The 25,880-nt window shown below is 41.0% G+C and overlaps 2 protein-coding genes across 5 annotated transcripts in view; both read right to left on the bottom strand.

Moving 5' to 3' along the window:
• ZNF169 (zinc finger protein 169) overlaps positions 1-25,880 on the bottom strand; it is a 90,959-nt gene that overhangs the window by 28,370 nt on the left and 36,709 nt on the right. For 2 of the 4 annotated variants that reach the window (XM_044266067.1, XM_044266069.1), the window contains exons 1-2: positions 11,205-11,235; positions 7,606-7,692 (exon numbers count right to left, since the gene is read on the bottom strand). In XM_044266067.1, coding sequence (XP_044122002.1) covers positions 7,606-7,638 — 33 coding nt within the window. In that variant the 5' untranslated portion in view covers positions 7,639-7,692; positions 11,205-11,235. Of the gene's footprint in view, positions 1-7,605; positions 7,693-11,204; positions 11,236-25,880 lie in introns of those variants that run through there. The other 2 variants (XM_044266068.1, XM_044266070.1) reach the window with 2 other exon arrangements.
• LOC122917788 (BRISC and BRCA1-A complex member 2-like) lies at positions 15,346-16,608 on the bottom strand. The gene is given in 2 exon segments (XM_044266072.1): positions 15,346-15,541; positions 15,544-16,608. Coding segments are annotated over 2 exon segments (1,149 nt in total). The 5' UTR covers positions 16,553-16,608; the 3' UTR covers positions 15,346-15,401.

The raw sequence follows: 25,880 nt of genomic DNA, 5'->3' as shown, positions 1-25,880 counted from the left end.
CTCTTATTTCTCCTGCATTCTTTTTTTTTTTTTTTTTAAGATTTATTTATTTGACAGAGATCACAAGTAGGCAGAGAGGCAGGCAGCATTGGGGGTAGGGGGGAGTAGGCTCCCTGCTAAGCAGAGAGCCTGATGTGGGGCTTGATCCCAGGACCCTGAGAGCATGACCTGAGTTGAAGGCAGAGGCTTTAAACCACTGAGCCACCCAGGCACCCCTCTCCTTCATTCTTGAAGGATAATTTGCTGGATATAGAAATCTTAGTTGACAGTCTTTCTTCCAAGACCTTCAATAGGTTATCCTACTGACTGGTGGTCTCCATGATTTCTAATGAGAAATCAGCTCTTAATCTTACTGAAAAACCCTTCCTAGTAGGTAACAGATATCTTCTTGCTGCTTTCAAAATCCTATCTTGGTGTATGGATTTTGATATTTTGACTACATGTCTGGGTGTGGATCTGAGTTTATCCTACTTGGAGTTTACTAAGCTTCTTGGATATATAGCTTTATGGCTGTGTTTTAAAGCAAGTTTGGGGAGTGTCTGGATATTTCTTAAAGTTTTCTATCCCTCTCCTTTCCCTCTGCAGTTCCCACTATGTATATGTAAGTACATCTGTTGGTGTCTCACAGGTCTCTTAAGTTCTGTGCATTTTTCAATGTTCTTTTTTTTTCCTGCTCCTCAGAGCGGATAATCTCAGTTTAGGTATTTTCAAATTCACTGACTCTATTTTGCCTGCCTAATATGCTGTTAAACTCCCAAAACAAGTTTTTCACTTCAGTTGTACTTTGCAGCTCCAGAAGTTCTGTATGGCTCCTTTTTATAATTTCTTCATTGATATTCTGTCTCTTCAAACACTGTTGGCCCAATTCCTTTTAGTTCCATGTTTATGGCTTCCTTTAGCTCTTTGTGTATATTTGATATAGTTAACAGGCAGGCAGTTTAAAATGCTGCCGCACTCGGGGCGCCTGGGTGGCTCAGTGGGTTAAGCCGCTGCCTTGGGCTCGGGTCATGATCTCGGGGTCCCAGGATCGAGTCCCGCATCGGGCTCTCTGCTCAGCGGGGAGCCTGCTTCCTCCTCTCTCTCTCTCTCTGCCTTTCTGCCTACTGTGATCTCTCTCTGTCAAATAAATAAATAAAACCTTTTAAAAAATAAATAAATAAAATAAAATAAAACAAAATGCTGCCGCACTCTTCTGCCACAAAGTAGGAGCCTCTTTCTTCACCAAATTTTCCACTTTTGACTAGGTTCCCAAGTTTGACAAAACGTAATTCTGGCAGATTTCAGCAGCTCATCAGTTGCTTTGCGGCAGGCGCAGAGCCACGTATTTCCTTTCCCTTTTGATGTCACAGTGCAATCTCTTCTTTGATGTAAGGAGCAGTGAAGAAATGTGTTGGTTAGTTTCTAAATACTTGAGATTTACTTAGGTATCTTATTATTGGTTTCTAATTCAATTGGAGTTACAGAATATAAGTTGTATTCTATAAATCCCTTCAAATTCACTAGGTCTATCTTGCTGAGCATACCAAACCTATTTGAAAAAAATGTGTATTCTGCAGTTGCACAGTGTAGTGTTCTGTAACTATTGATCAAGATGATGTAGTTGCTAGTTTTCTTTAGATCATATATGTCTCTACTGACTTTTTTACCTACTTGTTTTATCAACTGCTCACTGGGGATTAAATGCCCTGTAATAGTACAGTTGCCTTTTTCCCTTTAATTCTGTCAAGTATTTTAAAGCTTTGTTATTCGACACATGCATACATACTGGTATGTCTTCCTGCTAAAGTGACTCTTATCATTCAGAAATGGTTTTCTTTCCCTTTGTCTTAAAGTTGATTTTATCTTATTTGCTACAATTTCCTTTTCCACATTGAGCATAGTTAAAAGAGACTTTAAAGTTCTTATCTAATCATTTCCTCCATAGGCTGAATTATGGTCTGTGAATTATATCTCAAAAAAATTAAAATTTGAAAGATGGCTAAAATTCAGAACAGTCAAGAAAAGAGTAGGGGGCTAAGAATCTAAATGAAGCATGTAGGGAGGTGCATGTAGGAGATGCCATGAACAGAGGAAGAGAAGAAAAAAGTCCATGATGTAGGTAAGGAGAAGCACCTGACAGGAGAGAAAGGCAGCTAGTGGTAGAAGAGAAAGCAGAGGTGTTGTAGTATCCTGCGGATCGTTTTGAAAGCAGACAAAAGAACACATTCTACTACACAGTTGTAGCTCATACAATTTAAATTACTTTTATCTTCTCATTTGGCATATTTTCTGGTGAGAAGAACTGTCAGACTACAATTGATTTCATGAACAAAATTTCCCACCATAGGTTACCAAGGGGCACCAGGGTGGCTCAGTCAGTTGGGCATCCCACTCTTGATTTCAGCTCAGATCATGATCTGAGGATTGTGGGATCGAGCCTCACATCAGGTTCTGCACTCAGTGGAGAGTCTGCTTAAGAGTCTCCCTCTCCCACTGTCCCTTGCCCTACTTGCATGCTCTCTCCCCCCTCCACATAAATAAATCTTAAGAAAAAAAAAGTTTTTCAAACATTGGAAAAAGTTAAATTTTGCAATCACTGAGAAACAGTGGGATGGGATAGTGAAAACCTGTGAATGTTTTTAACCTGTAAAGAGTCATATATTTGAATGTGAATGTTTCTTTCTTCTTCTTCTTCTTATTATGTTCAGTTAGCCAATATACAGTAATTAGTTTTGGGGGTTTTTTTTGACAGAGAGAGATCACAAGTAGGCAGAGAGTGAGAGGGGAAGCAGGCTCCCTGCTGAGCAGAAAGCCCGATGCGGGCTTGATCCCAGGATCCTGAGATCATGACCTGAGCCAAAGGCAGAGGCTTAACCCACTGAGCCACCCAGGCACCCCGATAATTAGTTTTTGATGTAGTGTCCAACAATTCATTAGCTGTGTATAACACCCAGTGCTTATCATAACTTAACCTGCCTCCTTAATACCCATCACCCAGATACCCCATCCCCCCCCACCTCCCTTTCCACAACCCTCAGTTTGTTTCCCAGAGTCAAGAGTAGCTCATGACTTGTCTCCCTCTCTGATTTCTTCCCAGTTTTCCCTCCCTTCCCCTGTGGTTCTCCATGCTACTCCTTATGTTCCACACAGAAGTGACACCATATTATAATTGTCTTTCTCTGGTTGACTTATTTCACTTAAGCATAATTCCCTCCAGCCCCAACCACGTCAATGCAAACAGTAGGTATTCATCCTTTCTGGTGGCTGAGTAATATTCCATTATATATATGAACCACATCTTTTCCCATTCATCTGTTGAAGGACATCTCAGCTCCTTCCACAGTTTGGCTATTGTGGACTATTGCTATGAACATTGGGGTACATATGCCCCTTCTTCTCTACTACCTCTGTATCTTTGGGATAAATATCTAGTAGTGCAATTGCTGGGTCACAGGGTAGCTCTATTGTTAACTTCTTGAGGAAACTCCATACTGTTTTCCAGAGTAGCTGTACCAGCTGGCATTCCCACTAATAATGTAAGAGGGTTCCCCTTTCACTACATCCTCACCAACATTTGTTATTTCCTGTTTTGTTGATTTTAGCCATCTGAAGTGGTGTAAGGTGGTATCTCAATGTGGTTTTGATCTGTATTTCCCAGATGGGTAGTGATGCTGAACATTTTTTCATGTCTGTTAGCCATTTGTATGTCTTCTGCCCATTTCTTGACTGGATTCTTTATTTTTTTTGGTTGTTGAGTTTAAGAAGTTCTTTATAGATCTTGGTTATCAACCCTTTATCTGAAACGTCATTTGCAAATATATTCTCTCATTCCGTGGGTTGCCTCTTAGTTTTGTTGACTATTTCCTTTGCTGTGCAGAAGCTTTTTATCTTGATGAAGTCCCAAAAGTTCATTTTTGCTTTTGTTTCCCTTGCCTTTAGAGACTTGTTTTGAAAGAAATTGCTGTGGCTGATGTTGAAGAGGTTACTGCCTATGTTCTCCTCTAGGAGTTTGATGGATTCTTGGGTTTCTTCACCTTTAAAGATCTGACACTGGGGTAGTCACTAGATCAATTTTATGATTAAAATCTCAAATATGTGCATAGACCAAAGATCCTAATTTCCAATGACAAGAATAAATGAAATATACATCAACTGATGAATGATGAATGAAAAAACAATAGACTGTTATTCAACCATGAAGAGAAATGAAATATTATTGATATGGGCTACAACATGAATGGACCTTGAAAATATTATGCTAAGTGAAAGAAAACAAATACAAAAACCACGTATTATATGGTTTCATTTATATGAAGTACCCAGAAAAAACAAATTTATAGAGAAAGAAAATAGATGAGCACTTGCCAGTGGTTAGGAAAGGGAAGAAAAGGGATTGACTCCTAATGGGTGTTCACTTTCTTTGGGGGTTACGAAAACATTATGGAATTAGTGGTGAGGGTTGCACAACTTTTGTGAATATACTAAAATCTACAAACTTTAGATTTTGAAATAGTGAATTTTATTGGATGTGAATTATACCTCAATAAAGGAACTTCTAAATGTTTTACTCCAGTGACAAACACCTAAATAAGTTAGGAGTTGTTTTTTTTTTTTAAAGATTTTATTTATTTATTTGACAGAGAGAGATCACAGTAGCAGAGAGGCAGGTAGAGAGAGGGGAAGGGAAGCAGGCCCCCTGCTGAGCAGAGAGCCCGATGTGGGACTCGAACCCAGGACCCTGAGATCATGACCTGAGCCCAAGGCAGCGGCTTAACCCACTGAGCCACCCAGGCACCCAAGTTAGGAGTTTTATAAGAATGGAGGCTGTGCTGTGGATATCACTGTTTGTTGACTAAAGGCTCCCTCACACAGCAGACATTCAAAACAATTTCTTAAGATTCAATGAAAGAGTGCTAATTTCTTACTAGTTAACAACCTGTAGGTCCAGCCCTGATCTATGTCACAACCCTAAAGCATATTCCAATTTCTTCTATCAGGCCAAACTCCTTAGACATGGCCAAATACCATGTGTATATATGGCCAACAATATATTCATTTAGAATACAGCCACATTTAGAATACAGGTCAAAAGATTTTATGTAATTCAGATCAGATACATACCAAAGTACATGGAAATGCAATTTAAAGAATTCATTTCTATGCCTCAAACAGAAAAACAAATCCCTTTATGCTTTATTTTTTCCCCCCGAAAAAAAGTTAAGATTGTTGTGGGTGCCTGGGTGGCTCAGCTGGTTAAGCATCCAACTCTTGATTTCAGCTCAGGTCATGTCAGGGTTGTGGCATTGAGCTCCACATCGGGCTTCATGCTGGGCATGGAATCACTTAAGATTCTCTCTTGCCCTCTGCCCCTCCTCTTAAAAAAAAAAAAAAAAAAAGTTTGGACTGTGGTCCCTTTCTGAAACAAGTAGGTTTGCATGCCTGACACTCTTCCAGGTATGGAAATTTCATCTTAAAAAACTCAGCATTTCAGACACTTAAGCCCTCACATCAATTTCTCATAAGGAAAAAAATAAAAGAAAAAAATGTATATTGAGTGATACTGGTCACAGACAGGATGAGATTTAGGGTGTGCAAAGGATCCCACAGGAAGTGGCAGAGTAGGGATGGAAAAAGTGAGCAAGTGCCACATTCCATTTTGGCCAAGAATGCTTCTCTATTAACATCATAAACGATAAAGTGAAACATCAGAAGTTTTCTCACTTACCTTAAGTAATATTCTGAATTGCATGTGCTACATAAACTTTTTCCCTCAAAGGTATAAAATATTTGACAACGGAGGGGCAAGCAGCTCTCAATGGTTCTGATAACCAATCATTTATTTTTAACTTGTACAGTAACAGGCAACTATTCACTGTATGAGCCGAGTATTTAAGATTAAATTCAGATCTTTTGCAAAAAATTCTACACCTGATACAAAAGGCAATGAAAAACTGAATACAACTGACAGTACTTTGTGTAATTGATAAAACCAAGACAAAAGAATCTCATCTGCTGTCTATTTAGGTGGTTGATAAATGTTAATTTTATCCAATTATGCCAATTTCACATACTGCCTAATCTTAGAGAAAACCTTTAAGACATAGTATTTATTCAGTTACAGTTGATCTTTGATCAGCACAGGGGTGAGGGGCGCCAAACCACCATACATTCAAAATTCTGTGTATAACTTCTGACTCCCCGCAAAACTGAACTAATAGCCTACAATTAACTGAAAGCCTCACTAATAACATAAACAGTGAACATACATTTTGTGTTATGTGTATGATATATTATATTCATAAAATAAAGTAAGCTAGAGAAAAAAGTTATTAAGAAACTTATGAGAAAGAAAAAATACATTTATAATACTGCACTGTATTTACTAAAAAAAATCCACATATAAATGAACCTACACAGTTCAAATCCAGGATCAACTATACTATTCAACTATAGTTCAAGAACCAACTATACTATAGTTCAAGGATCAACTATACTCTTTATTTCCCAATCCTTGATTTCAACATGGCGAAATCCATCTCAAAATCCTTCAAAATCCAGCTTACTCTAAGTTCAAGCCCACAACCCTCAGCCTAGCTTTCCAGATTCTGGCTGAACTGTCCATCCAGGCTCAGAGCAGGTGAAGGCAAAGAATTCAGAGTCCAGAACAGTAATGAGTGAGTGAATTAGACTCCTCGGCCTTGGAGCCAGGGGGTGGAAGGGAGTATGACTACACTGTAGTGACACTGTTTGGGTTCAACTACTTATCATTTGCTAAGAGTGTGGATTCTGGAGAGTGATGAATGACCTATTCTCAGGGAAGCTGGCAATCCAGACCTTCAGATACAATCTTCCAATTTTTAAGTGTGGAAAACTCATTTAAATATAAAGTACAGGGTCTCCTGGGTGGCTCATTTGGTTAAACATCTGCCTGCAAGCCCTGTGTTGGGCTCTATGCTCAGCAGGGAGTCTGCTTCTCCCTTTCTTCTATGCTTTCTCTTGCTCACATTCCCTCTCAAGTAAAATAAAATCTTTAAAAAAAAAAATAAAATTATATATATATATATATATAATTTATATATATATAGAGAGAGATATATATCAATCAAGTGTAGGACTAGCCAAACTAAATGTATCCCCAAGTAACAAGCAGACACCCTCACCACTACACAGAGAAAACTGATGTGACCAAAGGCCACTGGCTACTCCGTTTTTCCAAATGGTCAGGGACAGCCTGCCAGTCACCTGGTTTCTGAGATGCACTAGACTTCTTGTCACACTCCCACTGGAAGTTCTTCAATTTGCCAAGTCCATCAGGGGCAGCTCAGGCAGCTCTGCAAAGAGCTTTGTCCTGAAAGCCTTCCTTCACTTGTTTAGGCTTTGGGAATCACTGGGCACATAAGCATGAATATCCTGTATTTGTATTTTAACTGTGTTGATTACAGCTCACTACTTGGTGAATGCCTAAGTCATGAATGGAACAGAGGAGTCTGAGAAAAGGCTCTGGATAAGATGTACCACACCTCCAAAATCAGGCTAGATACGACCTAACACCACCAGGGCAGCTCCAGAACAAGCAAAGACAATGAGTCCATCCTGCAAGAGCTAGGAAAAAATTTCAGGACTCACCTCATCCCTGGTTGTCAGAAGCCCTGGGGCCATATTCCTGGTCAGCTTAGTGCTCTTCCTAGAGAAGAGTCAAGTTCCAAAGCAGAGCTGAGGAAAGAGAACAGAGGTGAAGGGGCGCTTGGGAGAAGTACCCTTCCATTAGCCTCCCAGTTCAGCAGGGGTGAGTAAAGATAAGGAAGGCAGGTTGCAGGGGTTATCAGAGCTGCTCATTCTTAACCAGTATCCAAAAAAGGGGGATGGGGGGGAGATCCTAGAGCCAGATCAGCAATAGGCTGTCCCAATCCCCAGTTGAGAATTGAAGCCTTCAGCCCCCTGCAGGTAGATAAGACTTTTCTCACTGTGGGGATTCTGTTAAGAAGGAAAGGGCCTCAGAGTACCCATAGGAGAGCACTCACACGACAGCCAAAATCACTTATCATAGGGAAAACAGAAACTCACCATCCACATCTGCCCTGAAGCCAAAGGACAAGTCCCAGGAAATCCAAACAGAAGGAGTGCTACAGGTCTCCACAGAATGTAGACCGGGGGGGTAGGTTAGGCAGGGTGGGTGCCATCATTCTGGCTGCCCCCCCCATTTTTATGTCCAAGATTGAGTTCCCAAGATTTTAAATGCGACTTGAGATTTAAGAAGGGGCAGTCAGCAAATGGCCCAGGACTTCAACAAGCCAATGTCACAAAGAAATTATTAAGAGGGGAGACTTTCCTTAATGAAAAGACTAGATAATCATTCTTCAGATGTGATTATACGCTTCACACAAATGAACCGAAAGCATTTTGGGGATTACAAAGGACAATTTAAAATGAACTGGGCATTAGAGAAGTACTGTGAACACTGTTAGCTGTGATCATGATATTCAGCATATGGGGAAAACAAGTCATTATTAAGAAATAGTGAAGTGGGCACCTGGGTGGCTCAGTTGGTTAAGCGACTGCCTTTGGCTCAGGTCATGATCCTGGAGTCTTGGGGTTGAGTAGGGAGTCTGCTTCTCCCTCTGTCTTCCCCCTTCTCGTGCTTTCTCTCTCTCTCAAATAAATAAAATCTTTTTTTAAAAATGGTGAAGTACTGGACGGGTGAATTGACATGTGTGTAATCTTTTCAAAATGTGAAGCTTTTAACAAGTTAACAGCATAAAAAGAGAGAGAGCTCTTATAGAAAGGACTTTCGAGACCCAGCAACCAAAGGCAATGTGTTTTAGCAGTTTTGAGCAATCCAGGAAATATGAACACTGTTTGGATGTTAGAGACCAGTAAAGAAGTGACATTAATTTTTTCAGGCTCAGGTTAAGAACAGGCTGTGCTGATGGCCTCAGCAGGTAACTGTGGGTAGGCTTTAAAAAAGAGTGGAAAAGCCACCACTCATATACACTGCTTAGTGCTGAGAAAGCAGATGCTGTCCCTGAAGAACAGGAACAAAGCAAGGATGTCCCCCTCTCACCTCTCCTACAAATTTCACACTGGAAGTACTAGTTAATATAAGAAGAAATAAAAGGTACACACACTGGGTAGGAAGAAGCAATAATAACTTTGCAAATGACCTAATTATTTAGAAAATACCAAAGAATCAATAAATTTCTGGCACTAACAAGTGAGTAAATCAAGGCTGCAGATACAAGATTAATATACAAAAATCAATTGCTGGGGTACCTCAGTGCCTCAGTCGGTGTCTGACCAGCTCAGGTCATGATCCCAGTGTCCTGGGATCAAGCCCTGCATTAGGCCCCCTGCTCAGTGGACAGCTTGCTTCTCCCTCTCCCTCTGTTGTTCCCCCTGCTTGTGTGTGTGCGCTCTCTCTCTCTCTCTCTCTCTGTGTCAAACATATAAAATCTTTAAAAAAGAGATAAGGCCATGACTTTCAAGAGCAGAAAACATAGCTGACTTTCCCAACACACAAAAACAGACACAGAATTAGACAAAATGAAGAATCAGAGGAATATATCCCACATGAAAGAACAGAACAAAATCACAGCAAAAGAGCTAACAAAGCAGTGATAATACCCCTCAGAAATAATTTAAAGTAATGGTCATAAAGATACTGAACTTGAGAAAGGAGTGGAGGACTTCAGTGAGACCCTTGACAAAGATATAGAAAACATAAAAAAGAACTAATTAGAGATGAAGAACTTAATAACTAAAATTAAAAATACACCAGAGAGAATAAATAGTAGACTAGAACAAGAAGAAGAATAAATCAATGACCTGGAGGACAGGAATGGAAAGCAAGCTCAATAGAAAGGAGAAAAAATAGTAATGAAAAGTGAAAACAGACTTAGAAAACTCAGGAACACCATCAAGAGTATTGCATTATAGGGATCCCAGAAGAGAAAAGAGAAAAGAGAAAAGGGAGCATAAAATTTATTTGAAGAAACAATGGCTAAGAACTTCCTGAATCTGGGGGATGAAAGAAATCCAGACCCAGGAGATACAGAGAGTCTCCCACAAAATAAATGTAAGGAGATCCACACTAAAACACATAGTAATTAAAATAGCAAAAAGAAGTGAATACGAGGGAATTTTAAAAGCATCAAGAGAGGGGCGCCTGGGTGGCTCAGTGGGTTAAAGCCTCTGCCTTCGGATCAGGTCATGATCCCAGAGTCCTGGGATCGAGCCCCGAATCAGGCTCTCTGCTCAGCAGGGAGACTGCTTCCTCCTCTCTCTCTGCCTGCTTCTCTGCCTACTTGTGATCTCTGTCTGTCAAATAAATAAATAAAACCTTAAAAAAAAAAAAAAAGCATCAAGAGAAAAGAAAACAGTTACACATAAGGAAACCCCATCGGGCTATCAGCTGATTTTTCAGCAGAAACTCTGCAGGCCAGAGACAGTGACATGATATGTTCAAAGTGCTAAAAGGAAAAAATGTGCAACTAAGAATATTTTATCTGGCAAGACTATCATTCAGAATAAAAGGAGCAATAAAGAGTTTACCAGACAAAAGTTAAAGAAATTCATGACCACTAAACTGGCCCCACAAGAAACATTGAAGGGGACTTTATGAGTGGAAACAAAAGACCATAAGCATGAGTGAGAAAAGTAGGAAGCATAAAAGCAGTAAAATTAGGTATATTTATAAATATCAGTCAAGGGAGAGGGGCCTGGGTGACTCAGTTGAGTGACCAACTCTTGATTTGGACTATGGGTCATGAGATGGGTCTCTCAGGGTCATGAGATTATGACTATGATTAGGCACTCAATGCAGAATCTGCCTGTTCCTCTCCCTCTGCTCCTCCCCACACTGATACACTCTCTCTCAAATAAAAAAAAAATAAATTCTTTAAAAAAGATTAGTCAAGGAATTCACAAAATAAAAAGATGTAAAGTATGTCACCATATATCTAAAACATGGCAGGGAGAGGAAAAAAGAATCAGTTCAAACTTAAGTGACCATCAACATAATAAAACTGCTATATACATAAGATATTACATATAAACCTAATGGTAATCACAAATGAAGAGCCAATAACAGATAAGCAAAAAAACAAAGAGTAATCCAAGTTTATCTCTAAAGAAAGCCAGCAAACTGTAAGAGACAAAAAGAAAAAAGGAACAGACAAGAACTACAAAAACAACTGGAAAAGAAGTACAAAACAGTAATAAACACATACCTAGTGCTAAACACCTTGAATGTAAATGGACCGAATGTAACAATCAAAAGACACATGGTAGGGGTGCCTGGGTGGCTCAGTTGGTTGGACGACTGCCTTCGGCTCGGGTCATGATCCTGGAGTCCCGGGATCGAGTCCCACATCGGGCTCCCTGCTCACCAGGAGTCTGCTTCTCCCGCTGACTTCTCTTCTCTCATGCTCTCTCTCTTTCATGGTCTCTCTCTGCCTCTCAAATAAATAAATAAAATATTTTTTAAAAAAAGACACATGATGGCATTATGGATAAAAAAGCAAAACCCATCTATATATTGTCCACAAAAGCCTCATTTCAGACCCAAAGACACATGCAGAGTGAAAGTTAAGGGATGGAAAGGCACTTATCTTGCAAATGGAAGTGATAAGAGAGCCAGAGTAGCAATATATAAATTGGACAAAATAGACTGTAAAACAGACTATATATCAAGACACAAAAAAGGACACTATATAATCATAAAAGGAACAATCCAACACAAAGATATAACAATTGTAAATATTTGTGACCCAATACAGGAACACCCAAATACATAAAACACCTAATGATAAACATAAAGGAAATAATAGTAATAATAGTACAGGACCTTAACAGCCCACCTACATCAATAGATAGATCAACCAAACAGAAATCAACAAGTAATCAGTGGCTTTGAATGACACATTTGGCCAGATGGATCTAACAGATATATTCAGAACATTTCATCCTAAAACAATACAAATTCTTTTCAAGTACACATAGAACAGTCTCTAAAAGAGATCACATGTTAGGCCACAAAACAACCTGCAACAAATTCAAGAAGATCAAAATCATACCATGCATCTTTTAGGACCACAATGCTATGAAACTAGAAATCAGCCACAAGAAGAAAATCTGGAAAGAGTATAAATATATGTGAGTTAAATAACATGCTGCTAAATAATGAATGGGTCCACCAGGAAATCAAAGAGGAAGTAAAAAAACAAATGGAAAAAATACAATGGCCCAAAGGTGGCTCTCAGAGGGAATTATACAGCAGTATAGGCCAACCCCAAGAAACAAGAAAAATCTCAAATGAATAACCTAAACTTACACCTAAAGGAGATAGAAAAAGAACAAACAAAACCCAAAGCCAGTAGAAGGAAAGAAATAAAAATTACAACAGAAATAAATAAAACAGAAGCTACAAAACCAAGCCAAATAAAAACTCGATAGGACAGATCAATGAAATCGGCATCTGGTTCCTTTGGGGAGAAAAAAATAAAATTGATAAAAAGTAGACTGGTCAAAAAAAAAGAGCAGACTCAAACATAATCAGAAATGAGAGAGGAGAGAAAGCACAACTGACAATACAGAAATACAAAATTATGAAAAATCATTTGCCAACAAACTGGACAACCCAGAAGAACTGGACAAATTCCTAGAAACATATAGCTTGGGTGTCTGGGTGGCTCAGTGGGTTAAAGCCTCTGCCTTTGGCTCAGGTCATGATCCCAGGGTCTTGGGATTGAGCCCCACATTGGGCTCTCTGCTCAGTGGGGAGCCTGTTTCCCTTCCTCTCTCTGCCTGCCTCTCTACTTGTAATCTCCGTCTGTCAAATAAAATAAAATCTTTAAAAAAAAGAAAGAAAAAAACATAGCTTACTGAAACTGAAGCAGGAAGAAATAGAAAATTTAAACAGACTGATTACCAGCAGTGAAATTTAATCACTAATAAAAGCCTCCCAATCAACAAAAGTCCAGGACCAGACAGCTTCACAGGTGAATTCTACCAAACATTTAAAGGAGAGTATGATTTTCAAAAAACAACAACATGGTGGAGGAGTAGGGGGCCCTATTTCAACCAACTGACCTGGATATCTGCCAGACAACTCTGAACACCCATGAAATCAGCCCGAGATGTAAGAAGATATATCGGGATCTATACCAACAGAGTATCTCTGGCAGCAGGTTCTGAGGTATGAAACGAGGAGCCACGATTCTGTGGACAGATATTGGAAGATAAACGGAAGGGAGAGGGAGCTGCCATAAGCACTGGCACTGGGAAGCTGAAGTAACACAGGAGCTTAAAAGATCCTGCACTGGGGCCTGGGCACAGACTCAGACTGGTAGCCACTGGGAAAGGACTTTAGGGCAGCGCCCCCCAGGCTGAAACCTGGAGCTGCCAGGGTGTGCATATGACCTGGGAGTGGCTGGTGGTTTTAGAAGCACAAAGGGACAAGATATGCCTGGACCTAGAAGCAGGGATGGGTGTGCTGCTGTGGGGCACACAACCCAGGCTGCTGCTGTTTTTAGCAGCACAGACAAAAATGGAGGCAGTGTGACGTGGAGGGCTTTCTGGAGAACAGTCTGTGATCTCTCTGTCTGAGAAAGAAGTTTGGACACAGTCACTTCTGCTCTGACTCTTGGAAGGGACACAGAAACCCACCAGAGAACAAGAGCCCCCCCACCCCCAAACTGGTTTTCACTGAGCCCATTCCCCCCACAGGGGGCAAGGCAATTCTGCCCAAACAGGGTTGCCTAACAGCATGGCAGGCCCCTCCCTCCAGAAGACAGGCTGAAAGAACAAGAGGCCAGAAACCCTAAAGTCCCTATAAAGCAGGTACATTTTGCTTGGACTCTAGTCAATACTTTGGACTCTGTATATTCCCTCAACCATCCCTCAACAGAATGACTAAGAGGAGGACCCCAACATAGGAAAAACTCAGAGACTGTGACCTCTGCCACAGAGCTATGGGATACGGACATAAGTGAGATGTCCGAAATAGAATTCAGGGTAATAATTATCCAGACAATGGCTAGGTTGGAGAAAACCACTAGTGGCAACAGTGAGAGCTGATCTGGCAGAACTTAAAAAATTTTATCAATAGATCCAATCTAATTAAATACTCTAATAGCTAGGGTAAATGAGGCAGAAGGTCAATTTAATGATCTAGAAGACAAACTGATAGAAAAGAAGGATCCGGAAGAGGCCTGGAACAAACCGCTTAGAGGCTATGAGAACAGAATCAGAGAAATGATGCCATGAAACATTCCAATGTCAGAATTATTGGGATCCCTGAAGGCGTGAAGAGAGACAGAACTAGAAGATATAGTTGAGCAAATCCTAGATGGGAATTTCCCTAATCTGGGGAATGGAACAAGTGTTCGTGTCCCCGAGGCAGAGAGGACACCCCCAAGATCAACAAGGGTAGAAAGACCTCCAGACATGTGATTATGAAATTCATGAATCGTAAATTCAGAGAAAATGTCTTAAGGGCAGCTAGGGGGAAGAGGTTTCTTATGGATAGTGGGAGAAACATCAGAATAATGTCAGACCTGTCCACAGAAACCTGGCAAGCCAGAAAGGGCCGGCAAGACACAGGGGACTAAATGAGAAGAACATTCAGCCAAGAATAATTTATCTGGCATGGCTGACATTCAGAATACATTCTCTGGCAAGGAGAGCTATAGAGATTTCAAGACCGGCAAAGACTAAAAGATCATGAGACCACCAAGCCAACACTACAAGAAATATTAAGGGGGGTTCTATAAAAGAAGAAAAACCCCAAGAGTGATAAAGAACAGAAATTTACAGAGACAATTTATAGAAAAAAGGACTTCACAAGCAACATGATGACAATAAAAACATATCTTTCAATAATCACTCTCAACATGAACTGCCTAAATGCCCCCTTAAACCAGCACAGGACTGGAGACTGGATTAAAAAACAGGACCGATCCATATGCTATCTAAAGAGATGCATTTTGAACCTAAAGATACATCCAGACTGAAATTGAAAGAATGGAGAACCATCTTTCATGCCAACAGGCCTCAAAAGAAAGTTGGGATAGCAATTCTCATATCAGACAAATTAGATTTTAAGCTAAAGATTGTAGTCAGAGATATAGAAAGACACTACATAATTCTTTGTTGTTGTTGTTGTTGTCAGAATCTGTGATTTTATTTCTTCCAACTACGAAGTATACCGAAGGAAACAAAGAGGGAGTGGCCGGAGGTGGGGGCCCGAGGGCCCAGGTTAGCGCCAGCTGGCTTCGGTCTGGGTTCCGGGCAGGGCGTGCAAAGCTGCTGCGCGAGCAAGACGCTACCGTGAAGGCATTCCACACGGCTTCCAGGAAGCGGCCATAGGTGCTGACACGCATGTGGACAGAGCAGTCTTGCTGGCCACCTCTCAACGCTGGTGTTTCCTAGAGCTTTCCATTGGCAAACGCTGCCTCCTGGAACTGAGGGACAAAGGTTTTGAAATAAGCCTTTGCCCTTTTGGCCATCTCATTTCCATCCCATCTGGGGCTATACGGATAATTCTTCTGGGCCTGGGAATAAAGCATCCACTGTTGGTGAAGTGATAGACAGACTGGAATGCGAGCGTTGGCTGGTCTCGAGGGAAAAACAGGGGCAGGTCGATGTGTACAAGAAAACCGAAATCTTTCCACATCAGCAGCAGAGTGAGTTTTGTAAAGCCTTCTGCATCATATTCCACGACGCCTGTGCCGAAGTGACTGAGGAAAGCAGCGATGTACTCCCTTCCTTTGTGGTACCCTTGAATCACATACTGCACCTTGTTGGTGAGTAGGTGGCATACTTGAGGCACATAATCAGTGAGACATCCTCCTCCTGGAAAAGCTGGGATATGAAGAGCTGAGGAGCCTCCAAGTGCTTGTTCAATTCGGGGTGACAAGTATAGCTTGGGATACACCTGAGTGGCTTCGGTGTCCTCGAAACTGACAGAAAGGAGGGCCACGTCTTCTCCAGGGTCTTCATTTACATCCTTGAGAAGGTATGTGGGAATATTGTTGAAATCCACTGGCAACTTCAAAAGGAAACGAGCTGAAAATTCACCAGTCCAGTTGTTTTTCTTCCCAGCATAAATCTCCATGTTCTCTCCATACTGTGGCTCTTCCAGTAACGTCTGGTACTCAAACATGAGGCGGGAGCTCTCCCGGAGGCGGCTGCATTGGAATTGGTGATATTGCTGCACGAGTTCCTTCACCACAAGCAACAGACATTCAGGATTTGAAGGATTCCAGGAGGCGAGGTTATGCAGGGCCGAGGGATCTGGCAGGAATTCAGCATCTTCTCCAAAGATGAAATGGGGGGGCAGCTCTGGGTATTGGGCATTGAAAATGATATCCCATTTTAATGTCTCTCCAGCATACGGTATGTGCAGTTTAAATCGGTCACAGTTGGGTCCAGGAGTCAATGATGTGCAGCCAGACTTCAAGTCAGTTATCCTCAAACAGTTCGTAGCATCCAGTCCCACTTTTCCATTGCAGACCACACTAGATATGAATGGGGACAGCATTGGAGAAATTCGGTTCAAGGCTACTTCTGGGGACATTTTGGCTTGATTTGCAAATCACACTGGAACTTAGTCCAATCGGTAACCGGCAACTACGTCGACACTACATAATTCTTAAAGGGTCTATCCACCAAGAAGATCCAACAGTTGTGAATATTTATGCCCCAAACATGGAAGCAGCCAACTACATAAGCCAACTGTTCATCAAAATAAGAAGAAACATATTGATAAGAATACATTAATTGTAGGAGATCTTAACACACCACTCTCAGCAACAGACAGATCACCTAAGCACAAAGTCAACAAAAAACCCCCAAGAGCTTTGGATGACACATTGGACCAGATGGACCTCATAAATATATACAGAACATTCCACCCTAAAACAATATAATAGTCATTCTTCTCAAGCACACATGGAACTTTCTCCAGAACAGACCACATACGGGGTCACAAATCTGGTCTCCACCAATACCAAAAGATTCAGATTATTCCCTGAATATTCTCAGACCACAATGCTTTGAAACTGAGACTCAATCACAAGAAAAAGTTTGGAAGAAATTCAAACACTTGGAAGCTAAAGACCATCCCGCTCAAGAATGTTTGGGTCAGCCAGGAAATCAAAGAACTTGAACAATTCGTGGAAACCAATGAGATGAAGACACATCGGTCCAAAACCTATGGAATATGGCAAAGGTGAGCCTATGGGGGAAATACATAGCCATCCAAGCCTCAAGCCTCACTCAAAAAAAAAAAAAAAAATTCCTGAATACACAAACTCTCTTTACACCTTAAAGAACTGGAGAATCAACAACAAATTAAGTCAGCCCCATGCACGAGAAGGGACATAATTAAGAGGGGAGGAGAGATTAGTGAGTTAGAAACCAGAGTACAGAAGAATGCATCAACAAAACTAGAAGCTAATTCTTTCAAAGAATTAATAAGATTGATAAACCACTGCCCAGACTAATCCAAAAGAAAAGAGAAAGGACCCAAATTAATGAAATTACGAATGAAAGGGGAGAGATCATGACTGGGAACAAGGGAACAGAAACAATAATTAGAAATTATTATCAACAACTGTATGCCAATAAGTTAAGCAAACTGGAAGAAATGGATGCATTCCTGGAAACCTATAAACCTCCAAGACTGAAACGGGAAGAAATTGGCAACCTGAATAGACCATTAACCAGTAATGAGATTGAAGCAGTGATTTAAAAACAAAAACAAAAAAGCCTCCCAAAAAACAAGAGTCCAAGACCTGATGGATTCCCTGGGGGAATTCTATCAAACATTCAAAGAAGAAATAAAACCTCTTCTCCTGAAACTGTTTCAAAAACTGGAAACAGAAGGAAAACTTCCAGACTCTTTCTATGAAGCCAGCATTACCCCGATCCCCAAACCAGGCAAACACCCTATCAAAAAGGATAATTTCAGACCAATAACCCTGAGGAATATGGATGCCAAGATTCTCAACAAGATCCTAGCTAACAGGATCTAACAGTACATTAAAATGATTATCCACCATGACCAGATGGGATTTATCCCTGGGATGCAAGTGTGGTTCAACTTTCACAAATAAATGTGATAGAACAAATCAATAAGAGAACAGAGAAGAACCATATGGTCCTCTCAATTGATGCAGAAAAAGCATTTGACAAAATACAGCATGTTTTTCTGATTAAAACTCTTCAGAGTATAGGGATAGAGGGAACATTCCTCAACTTCATAAAATCTATCTATGAAAAACCCACAGCAAATATCATTCTCAGTGGGGAAGGCTCTCAGCCTTCTCCCATTGAGATCAAGAACACGACAAGGATGCCCACTCTCGCCACTATAGTTCAACATAACACAGGAAGTCATACAACAGCAATCAGACAACAAAGAGAAATAAAAGGTATTCAGATTGGCAAAGAAGTCAAACTCTTTCTCTTTACAGATGACATGATATATTATGTGGAAAACCCAAGACTCCACCCCCAAATTACTAGAACTTATACAGCAATTCAGTAATGTAGCAGGATATAAAAACAATGCACAGAAATCCTTATATATTAACAATGAAACTGTAGAAAGGGAAATCAGAGAACCGATTCCACTTACAATAGCACCAAGAATCATGATACCTTGGAATAAACCTAACCAAAGAGGTAAAGGATCTATATTCAAGAAACTACAGAACACTCATGAAAGAAACTGAAGAAGACACATAAAGATGGAAAAGCATTCCATGCTCAAGGATTGGAAGAATAAACATTGATAAAAATGCCTATGCTGCCCAGTGCAATCTATACTTTAAACACCATCCTGATCAAAACGCCACCAGCATTTTTCAAAGTGCTGGAACAAACAATCCTAACACGTGTATGGAACCAGAAAAGACCCTCAATCGCCAAGGAAATGTTGTAAAAGAGAAACAAAACTAGGGGCATCACATTGCCTGATTTCCAGCTATATTACAAAGCTGTGATCACGAAGACAGGATGGTATTGTCACAAAAACAGACACACAGACCAACAGAACAGAGGAGAGAGCCCAGATTTGGACCCTCAATTCTATGGTCAAATAATCTTCGATAAAGCAAGAGAAAGTATCCAGTGTGAAAAAGACAGTCTCTTCAATAAATGGTGCTGGGAAAACTGGACAGCGATGTGTAGAAGAATGAAACTCGACCACTCTTTTACACCACACACAAAGATCAACTCTAAATGGATGAAAGACCTCGTGAGACAGGAATCCGTCAAAATCCTAGAGAATAGGCAGTAACCTCTTTGACATCAGCTACAGCAACCTCTTTCAAGATGCATCTCCAAAGACAAGGGAAACAAAAGCAAAAATGAACTGTTGGGACTTCATCAAGATAAAAAGCTTTTGCACAGCAAAGGAAACAGTCAACAAAACAAAAAGGCAACCCACAGAATGGGAGAAGATATTCGCAAATGGCACTACAAAGGGCTGATATCCAAGATCTATAAAGAACTTCTCAAACTCAACACCCCCAAAACAGATAATCAAGTCAAAAAATGAGAAGACGTAAACAGACACTTCTCCAATGAAGACATGCAAATGGCTAACAGACACATGAAAAAATGTTCATCATCATTAGCCATCAGGGAAATTCAAATCAAAACCACATTGAGGGGGCACCTGGGTGGCTCAGTGGGTTAAGCCTCTGCCTTCGGCTCAGGTCACGATCCCAGGGCCCTGGGATGGAGCCCTGCATTGGGCTCTTTGCTCTGCAGGGAGCCTGCTTCCCCCTCTCTTTCTGCCTGCCTCTCTACCTACTTGTGATCTCTGTCTGTCAAATAAAATCTTAAAAAAAAAAAAAAACCCACATTGAGATACCCCCTTATACCAGTTAGAACAGCCAAAATTAACAAGAAACAACAAATAACAACAAATGTTGGAGAGGATGTGAAGAAAGGAGAACCCTCTTACACTGTTGGTGGGAATGTAAGTTGGTGCAGCCACTTTGGAAAACAGTGTGGAGATTCCTCAAAAAGTTAAAACTAGAGCTACCCTTGATCCAGCAATTGTACTGGGTATATACCCCAAAGACACAGATGCAGTGAGAAGAAGGGCCATCTGTACCGCAATGTTCATAGTGGCAATGTCCACAATAGCCAAACTGTGGAAAGAGCCGAGGATGTCCTTCAACAGACAAATGGATAAAGATGATGTGGTCAATATACACAATGGAATATTACTCAGCCATCAGAAAGGATGTATACCCAGCTTTTGCATCAACATGGACTAAACTGAAGGAGATTATTCTAAGTGAAGTCAGTCAAGCAGAGAAAGTGAATTATCATATGGTTTCACTTACTTGTGGAACATAAGGAATAACATGGAGGACATTAGGAGGAGGAAAGGAAAAGTGAAGGGGGAAAATCAGAGGGGGAGACGAACCATGAGAGACTACAGACTCCAAGAAACAAACTGAGAGTTTTAGAGGGGAGGGAGTGGGGAAATGGGTGAACCTGGTGGCGGGTATTAAGGAGGGCACATATTGCAAGGAGTACTGGGTGCTGTATGTAAACAATGAATCATGGAACACTACATCAAAAACTAATGATGTATTTTTTGGTGATTAACATATCACAATAAAAAATTTTTTTTAAATCCTCACCAAAAAAAAAAAAAATACAGTATTTGCTTCATTGTGCTGTCTTTGTTTCTTTGACAAAAATCAGTTAACTATATTTATACGGGTCTTTTTCTGGGCTCTTAGACAGCATCTACTGTCACACCAGACCATCAGTCATGATTTCTGCAGCTTTGTAAAAAATCTTGAATTTGGAGATCATCCATCTTTCAACTTTCTTCCTTTTCAATATAGTGCTGGCTATCTAGGTCTTTTTTCTCCCGCATAAGTTTTATAATCACTTTGTTGGTATCCACAAAATAACTTGGTGGCATTTTGATTGGCATTTCATTAAATCTCTAAGTTGAAATAAGTAGAACCAACATCTTCACAACATTAAGTTTTTCTATCCACGAGTATGGAACATCCAAATCATTTATTCGGTTATAACTGTATTCATTTGAATTTTTTAGCATTTTATGTAGAAGATCTGGTACATATCTTATTACATTGGTACCTAACAATTTTCTCTTCCTTTTTCTTTTTTTTCCATTGGGCTAATGTAAATGATATTGTGTTTTCCATTTCATATTACACTGTTCACTGATGGCACAGGGCAGGGTTGCATTTTGTATATTAAAATTTTGTCTTGCAAATTTGCTAAATTATGACTTTCACAAGTGCTTTTGTCAACTCTTTTGGATTTTCTACCCAATAAATAGCTCATGTATGAAAAAAAAATAAAACAATAAAGGAGAGTAAATAACTATTCTTCTCAAACTATTCCAAAAAATAATAGAGGAAGGAAGCTTCCAAATTCATTTATGAGCCCAAGATTACCCTGATACCAAAACCAGATAAAGACACCACAAAAAAGGGAGGAGGGACTACCAGTATTTCTAATGAACATAGATGCAAAAACCCTCAAAAAAATACAGTATTTGCTTCATTGTGTTGTCTTTGTTTCTTTGACAAAAACCAGTTAACTCTATTTATATGGGTCTTTTTCTGGGCTCTTAGCATCTATTATCATATCAGATCATCAGTCATGATTTCTGCAGCTTTGTAAAAAATCTATTAGCAAACCAAATCCAACAATACATTATAAAAATCATTCACAACAATGAAGTGGGATTTATTCCTGGGCTGCAAAGATGGTTCAGTATTTGCAAATCATTCAACATAATATATCCCATCAATAAGAGAAAGCACAAAAACCATGTTCATTTCAATAGATGGAAATAAAGCATTTAACAAAGAATAACATCCATTCATGATAAAAACCTTGATCAATGCAGTTTTAGAGGGAACATACCTCAACATAATAAAAGCCATATATGAAAAACCCACAGCTAACATCATACTTAATGGTGAAAAACTGAAAGCTTTCCCCCTAAGATCAAAAATATGAATGATCATCCTCATCACTTTTATTCAACATGATACTGGAAGTCCTAGCCACCAGACAAGAAATAATAGGCACCCAAATTGGTAAGGAAGACGTAAAACTTGCACAACTTGCAGATGACATGAAGCTATATAAAGAAAACTCTAGGGAGGTGACAAGATGGCTGGGTACTAGGAAGAGGCGTCTTTTCAGCTGGTACCCCAAAGTGAGCTGATTACCTACCAAAGAACTCTGATCACCCATGAAAGCAGCCTGAGATCAGAATTATACACGTCTGGATCTCTACAGGGGCAGAAGACGCCAGTGAGCAGGTAAAGCGGCATGGGAACGGCGGACTGATATCGGAAGATAAACAAAAGGGGGAGGGAGCCACCAGAGGCGACCGGTGGGAAAGTAATACCCCGATACGAGCGAGAGCGCCCTGCATCTGGGGACCAGCAGTAACTCGGAGACTGGTTGAAAGCACTCCAAAAGAGCAAAGGATCGCGGGGGCAAATTGTGGGAATCGGGGCGGCTAGGGACAGGGGCTTAAGTCCCCGGTCCCAGACGGCCTCCCCGGCGCGGAGGCAGAGAAGAGTGCGGCGGAGAAACCGGCTCCTGGTCCCTAAGCCGCCAGCGCGCCCCAGAGCGCGGGGGTTCCGGCTCCTGTGAGGGGATGGGAGCTGCGCGCTCGCCCTACCACAAAGCTTGAGATGCGCACGCACATCCCTCGAGCTCCCCTGGGTTTCTAAGGCCCGGGGGCGCTTCTTGACCCGGGCCATTGTTTCAAAGTCTAAGCTGAGAGCGCGCGAAACTCTTCCCCGGACAGAGGCGCGCAAAAGCCCAGCCTGCGGCTTACGGACCAGCGCCCCGTTCTCAGTGCCCCAGACGCGTGCCGGACCCACAGCCGCCTCTGAAAAGAGGTGCGCGCAAGCCGGGCACTCCCAGCCCGGGCCGGCGGCAAAATCTCAGTGTGCGATCGCTGCTGGGAACCTCTCTGGCGGTCAGGAGCTCCCAGACAGCCGCCACTGCCTTGGCTTTGGGGACAAGCAAAAGATCCTGCGCCCCCAGGGTCTGCAACTTGGAACCTGCACTGCCAGCGGCCAAGGGGGAATTTATTCAGCTTCTGCACCCAGACTGAGGCTTCTCTCTGAGACGGAGATCAGGAAGTGTTCCAGGGTGCACCTTGACTGCACCAGAGTTGATACATCCAGCTACATCTGTTCAGTCTTCTCCCACCAAAATGACTAGGAGGAGGAATGCCCAACAGAAAAAAAATACAGAGGATGGACCTTCTGCAACAGAGCTAACGGCTATCAACATAGACAATATGTCGGAAAGAGAATTCAGGCTAACAATTATCCAGGCAATAGCTAGGTTGGAGAAAGCCATGGATGACCAAACAGAATTGATTAGGGCCGAACTGAAAGCGACCAGACAGGATGTTCACAATGTTAGGGCGGAGCTTAAAGCCACCAGGGAGGAGGTCCACAATGCTCTCAATGAGTTCCAATCCAATCTAAACTCTCTCAAAGCTAGGGTAACTGAGACAGAAGATAGAATTAGTGATCTGGAAGACAAACAGATAGAGAGAAAGGATCAGGAGGAAGCCTGGAACAAACAGCTTAGATCCCACGAAAGCAGAATTAGGGAAATAAATGATGCCATGAAGCGTTCCAATGTCAGAATTATTGGAATTCCTGAAGGGGAGGAGAAAGAAAGAAGTCTAGAAGATGTCGTGGAACAAGTCCTTCATGAAAACTTTCCGAATCTCGCGAATGAAACCAGCGTTCATGTACTAGAGGCTGAACGGTCTCCACCCAAGATTATACACTCCAAAAAAACATCACGACACCTGATAGTCAAATTGAGAAATTATAATTGTAGGTATAATCTCTTGAAAGCCGCCAGGGCAAAGAGGCTCCTTACTTACAGAGGGAAGCCCATCAGAATAACGTCAGACCTGTCCACAGAGACCTGGCAAGCCAGAAGAGGCTGGCAAGATATATTCAGGGCACTAAATGAGAAGAACATGCAGCCAAGAATACTTTATCCAGCAAGACTGACATTCAAAATGGACGGAGAGATAAAGAGTTTCCAAGACTGGCAAGGCTTAAAAGACTATGCAACCACCAAGCCGATACTGCAGGAATTAAGGGGGGTTCTATAAAAGAGGAAAAATCCCAAGAATAGCATTGAACAGAAATATAGAAACAGTCTACAGAAAGAAAGACTTCAAAGGTAACTCGATGTCAATAAAAACATCTATCAATAATCACTCTCAACGTGAATGGCCTAAATGCACCCATAAAACGGCACAGGGTTGCAGATTGGATAAAACGACAGGACCCATCCATATGCTGTCTACAAGAGACCCATTTTGAACCTAAAGATACACGCAGACTGAAAGTGAAGGGGTGGAGAAGCATCTTTCATGCCAATGGGACTCAAAAGAAGGCTGGGGTAGCGATTCTCATATCAGATAAATTAGACTTCAAACTAAAGACTGTAGTCAGAGATACAGAAGGACACTACATAATCCTTAAAGGGACTATCCACCAAGATGATCTAACAATTGTAAATATCTATGCTCCCAATATGGGAGCAGCCAATTACTTAAGAAAACTGTTAATCAAGATAAAGAGTCATATTGACATGAATACACTAATCGTAGGTGATCTTAACACGCCTCTTTCAGAATTAGACAGATCATCGAAGCAGAAACTCAACAAAGAAACAAGAGCATTGAATGACACATTGGACCAGATGGACCTCATAGATATATACAGAACATTCCACCCTAAAACAGCAGAATACTCATTCTTCTCAAGTGCACACGGAACCTTCTCCAGAATAGACCACATACTGGGTCACAAATCAGGACTCAGCCGATACCAAAAGACTGAGATGATTCCCTGCATATTCTCAGATCACAATGCTTTGAAACTGGAGCTCAATCACAAGGAAAAGTTCTGAAGGAACTCAAACACCTGGAAGCTAAAGACCACCTTGCTTAAGAATGCTTGGATCAACCAGGAGATCAAAGAAGAACTGAAACAATTCATGGAAACCAATGAGAATGAAGACACTTCGGTCCAAAACCTATGGGATACAGCAAAGGCGGTCCTAAGGGGAAAATATATAGCCATCCAAGCCTTGCTCAAAAAAATTGAAAAATCCAGAACACACCAGCTGTCTCTACACCTTAAAGAACTGGAGGATCAACAACAAATCAAACCAACTCCACACATAAGAAGGGAAATCATCAAGATTAGAGCTGAGATCAATGAGGGAGAAACCAGAGATACAGTAGAACGTATCAATGAAACTAGAAGCTGGTTTTTTGAAAGAATCAATAAGATCGATAAGCCACTGGCTACACTAATCCGAAAGAGAGAAATCCCAAATTCATAAAATTATGAATGAAAAGGGAGAGATCACAACTAACACCAAGGAAGTAGAAACAATCATCAGAAGTTATTACGAACAGTTATATGCCAATAAGCTTAGCAACCTAGATGAAATGGATGCATTCCTGGAAAAATATAAACTACCAAAATTGAACCAGGAAGAAATCGACAACCTGAATAGACCGATATCTAATAACGAGATTGAAGCAGTGATCAAAAATCTCCCAAAAAACAAGAGCCCAGGACCTGACGGATTCCCTGGGGAATTCTACCAAACCTTCCAAGAAGAAATAACACCTATTCTCCTGAAGCTGTTTCAAAAAATTGAAGCAGAAGGAAAACTTCCAGACTCTTTCTATGAAGCCAGCATTACCCTGATCCCCAAACCAGGCAAGGACCATACCAAAAAGGAGAATTTCAGACCAAGATCACTGATGAATATGGATGCTAAGATTCTCAACAAGATCCTAGCCAACAGGATCCAAC

The sequence above is a fragment of the Neovison vison genome, chromosome 9 (genome assembly GCF_020171115.1).
Source record: "Neovison vison isolate M4711 chromosome 9, ASM_NN_V1, whole genome shotgun sequence".
Taxonomy (NCBI): domain Eukaryota; kingdom Metazoa; phylum Chordata; class Mammalia; order Carnivora; family Mustelidae; genus Neogale; species Neogale vison.
The sequence above is the reverse complement of the archived record's forward strand: the minus strand, read 5'-3'. Positions and strand labels throughout refer to the sequence as shown.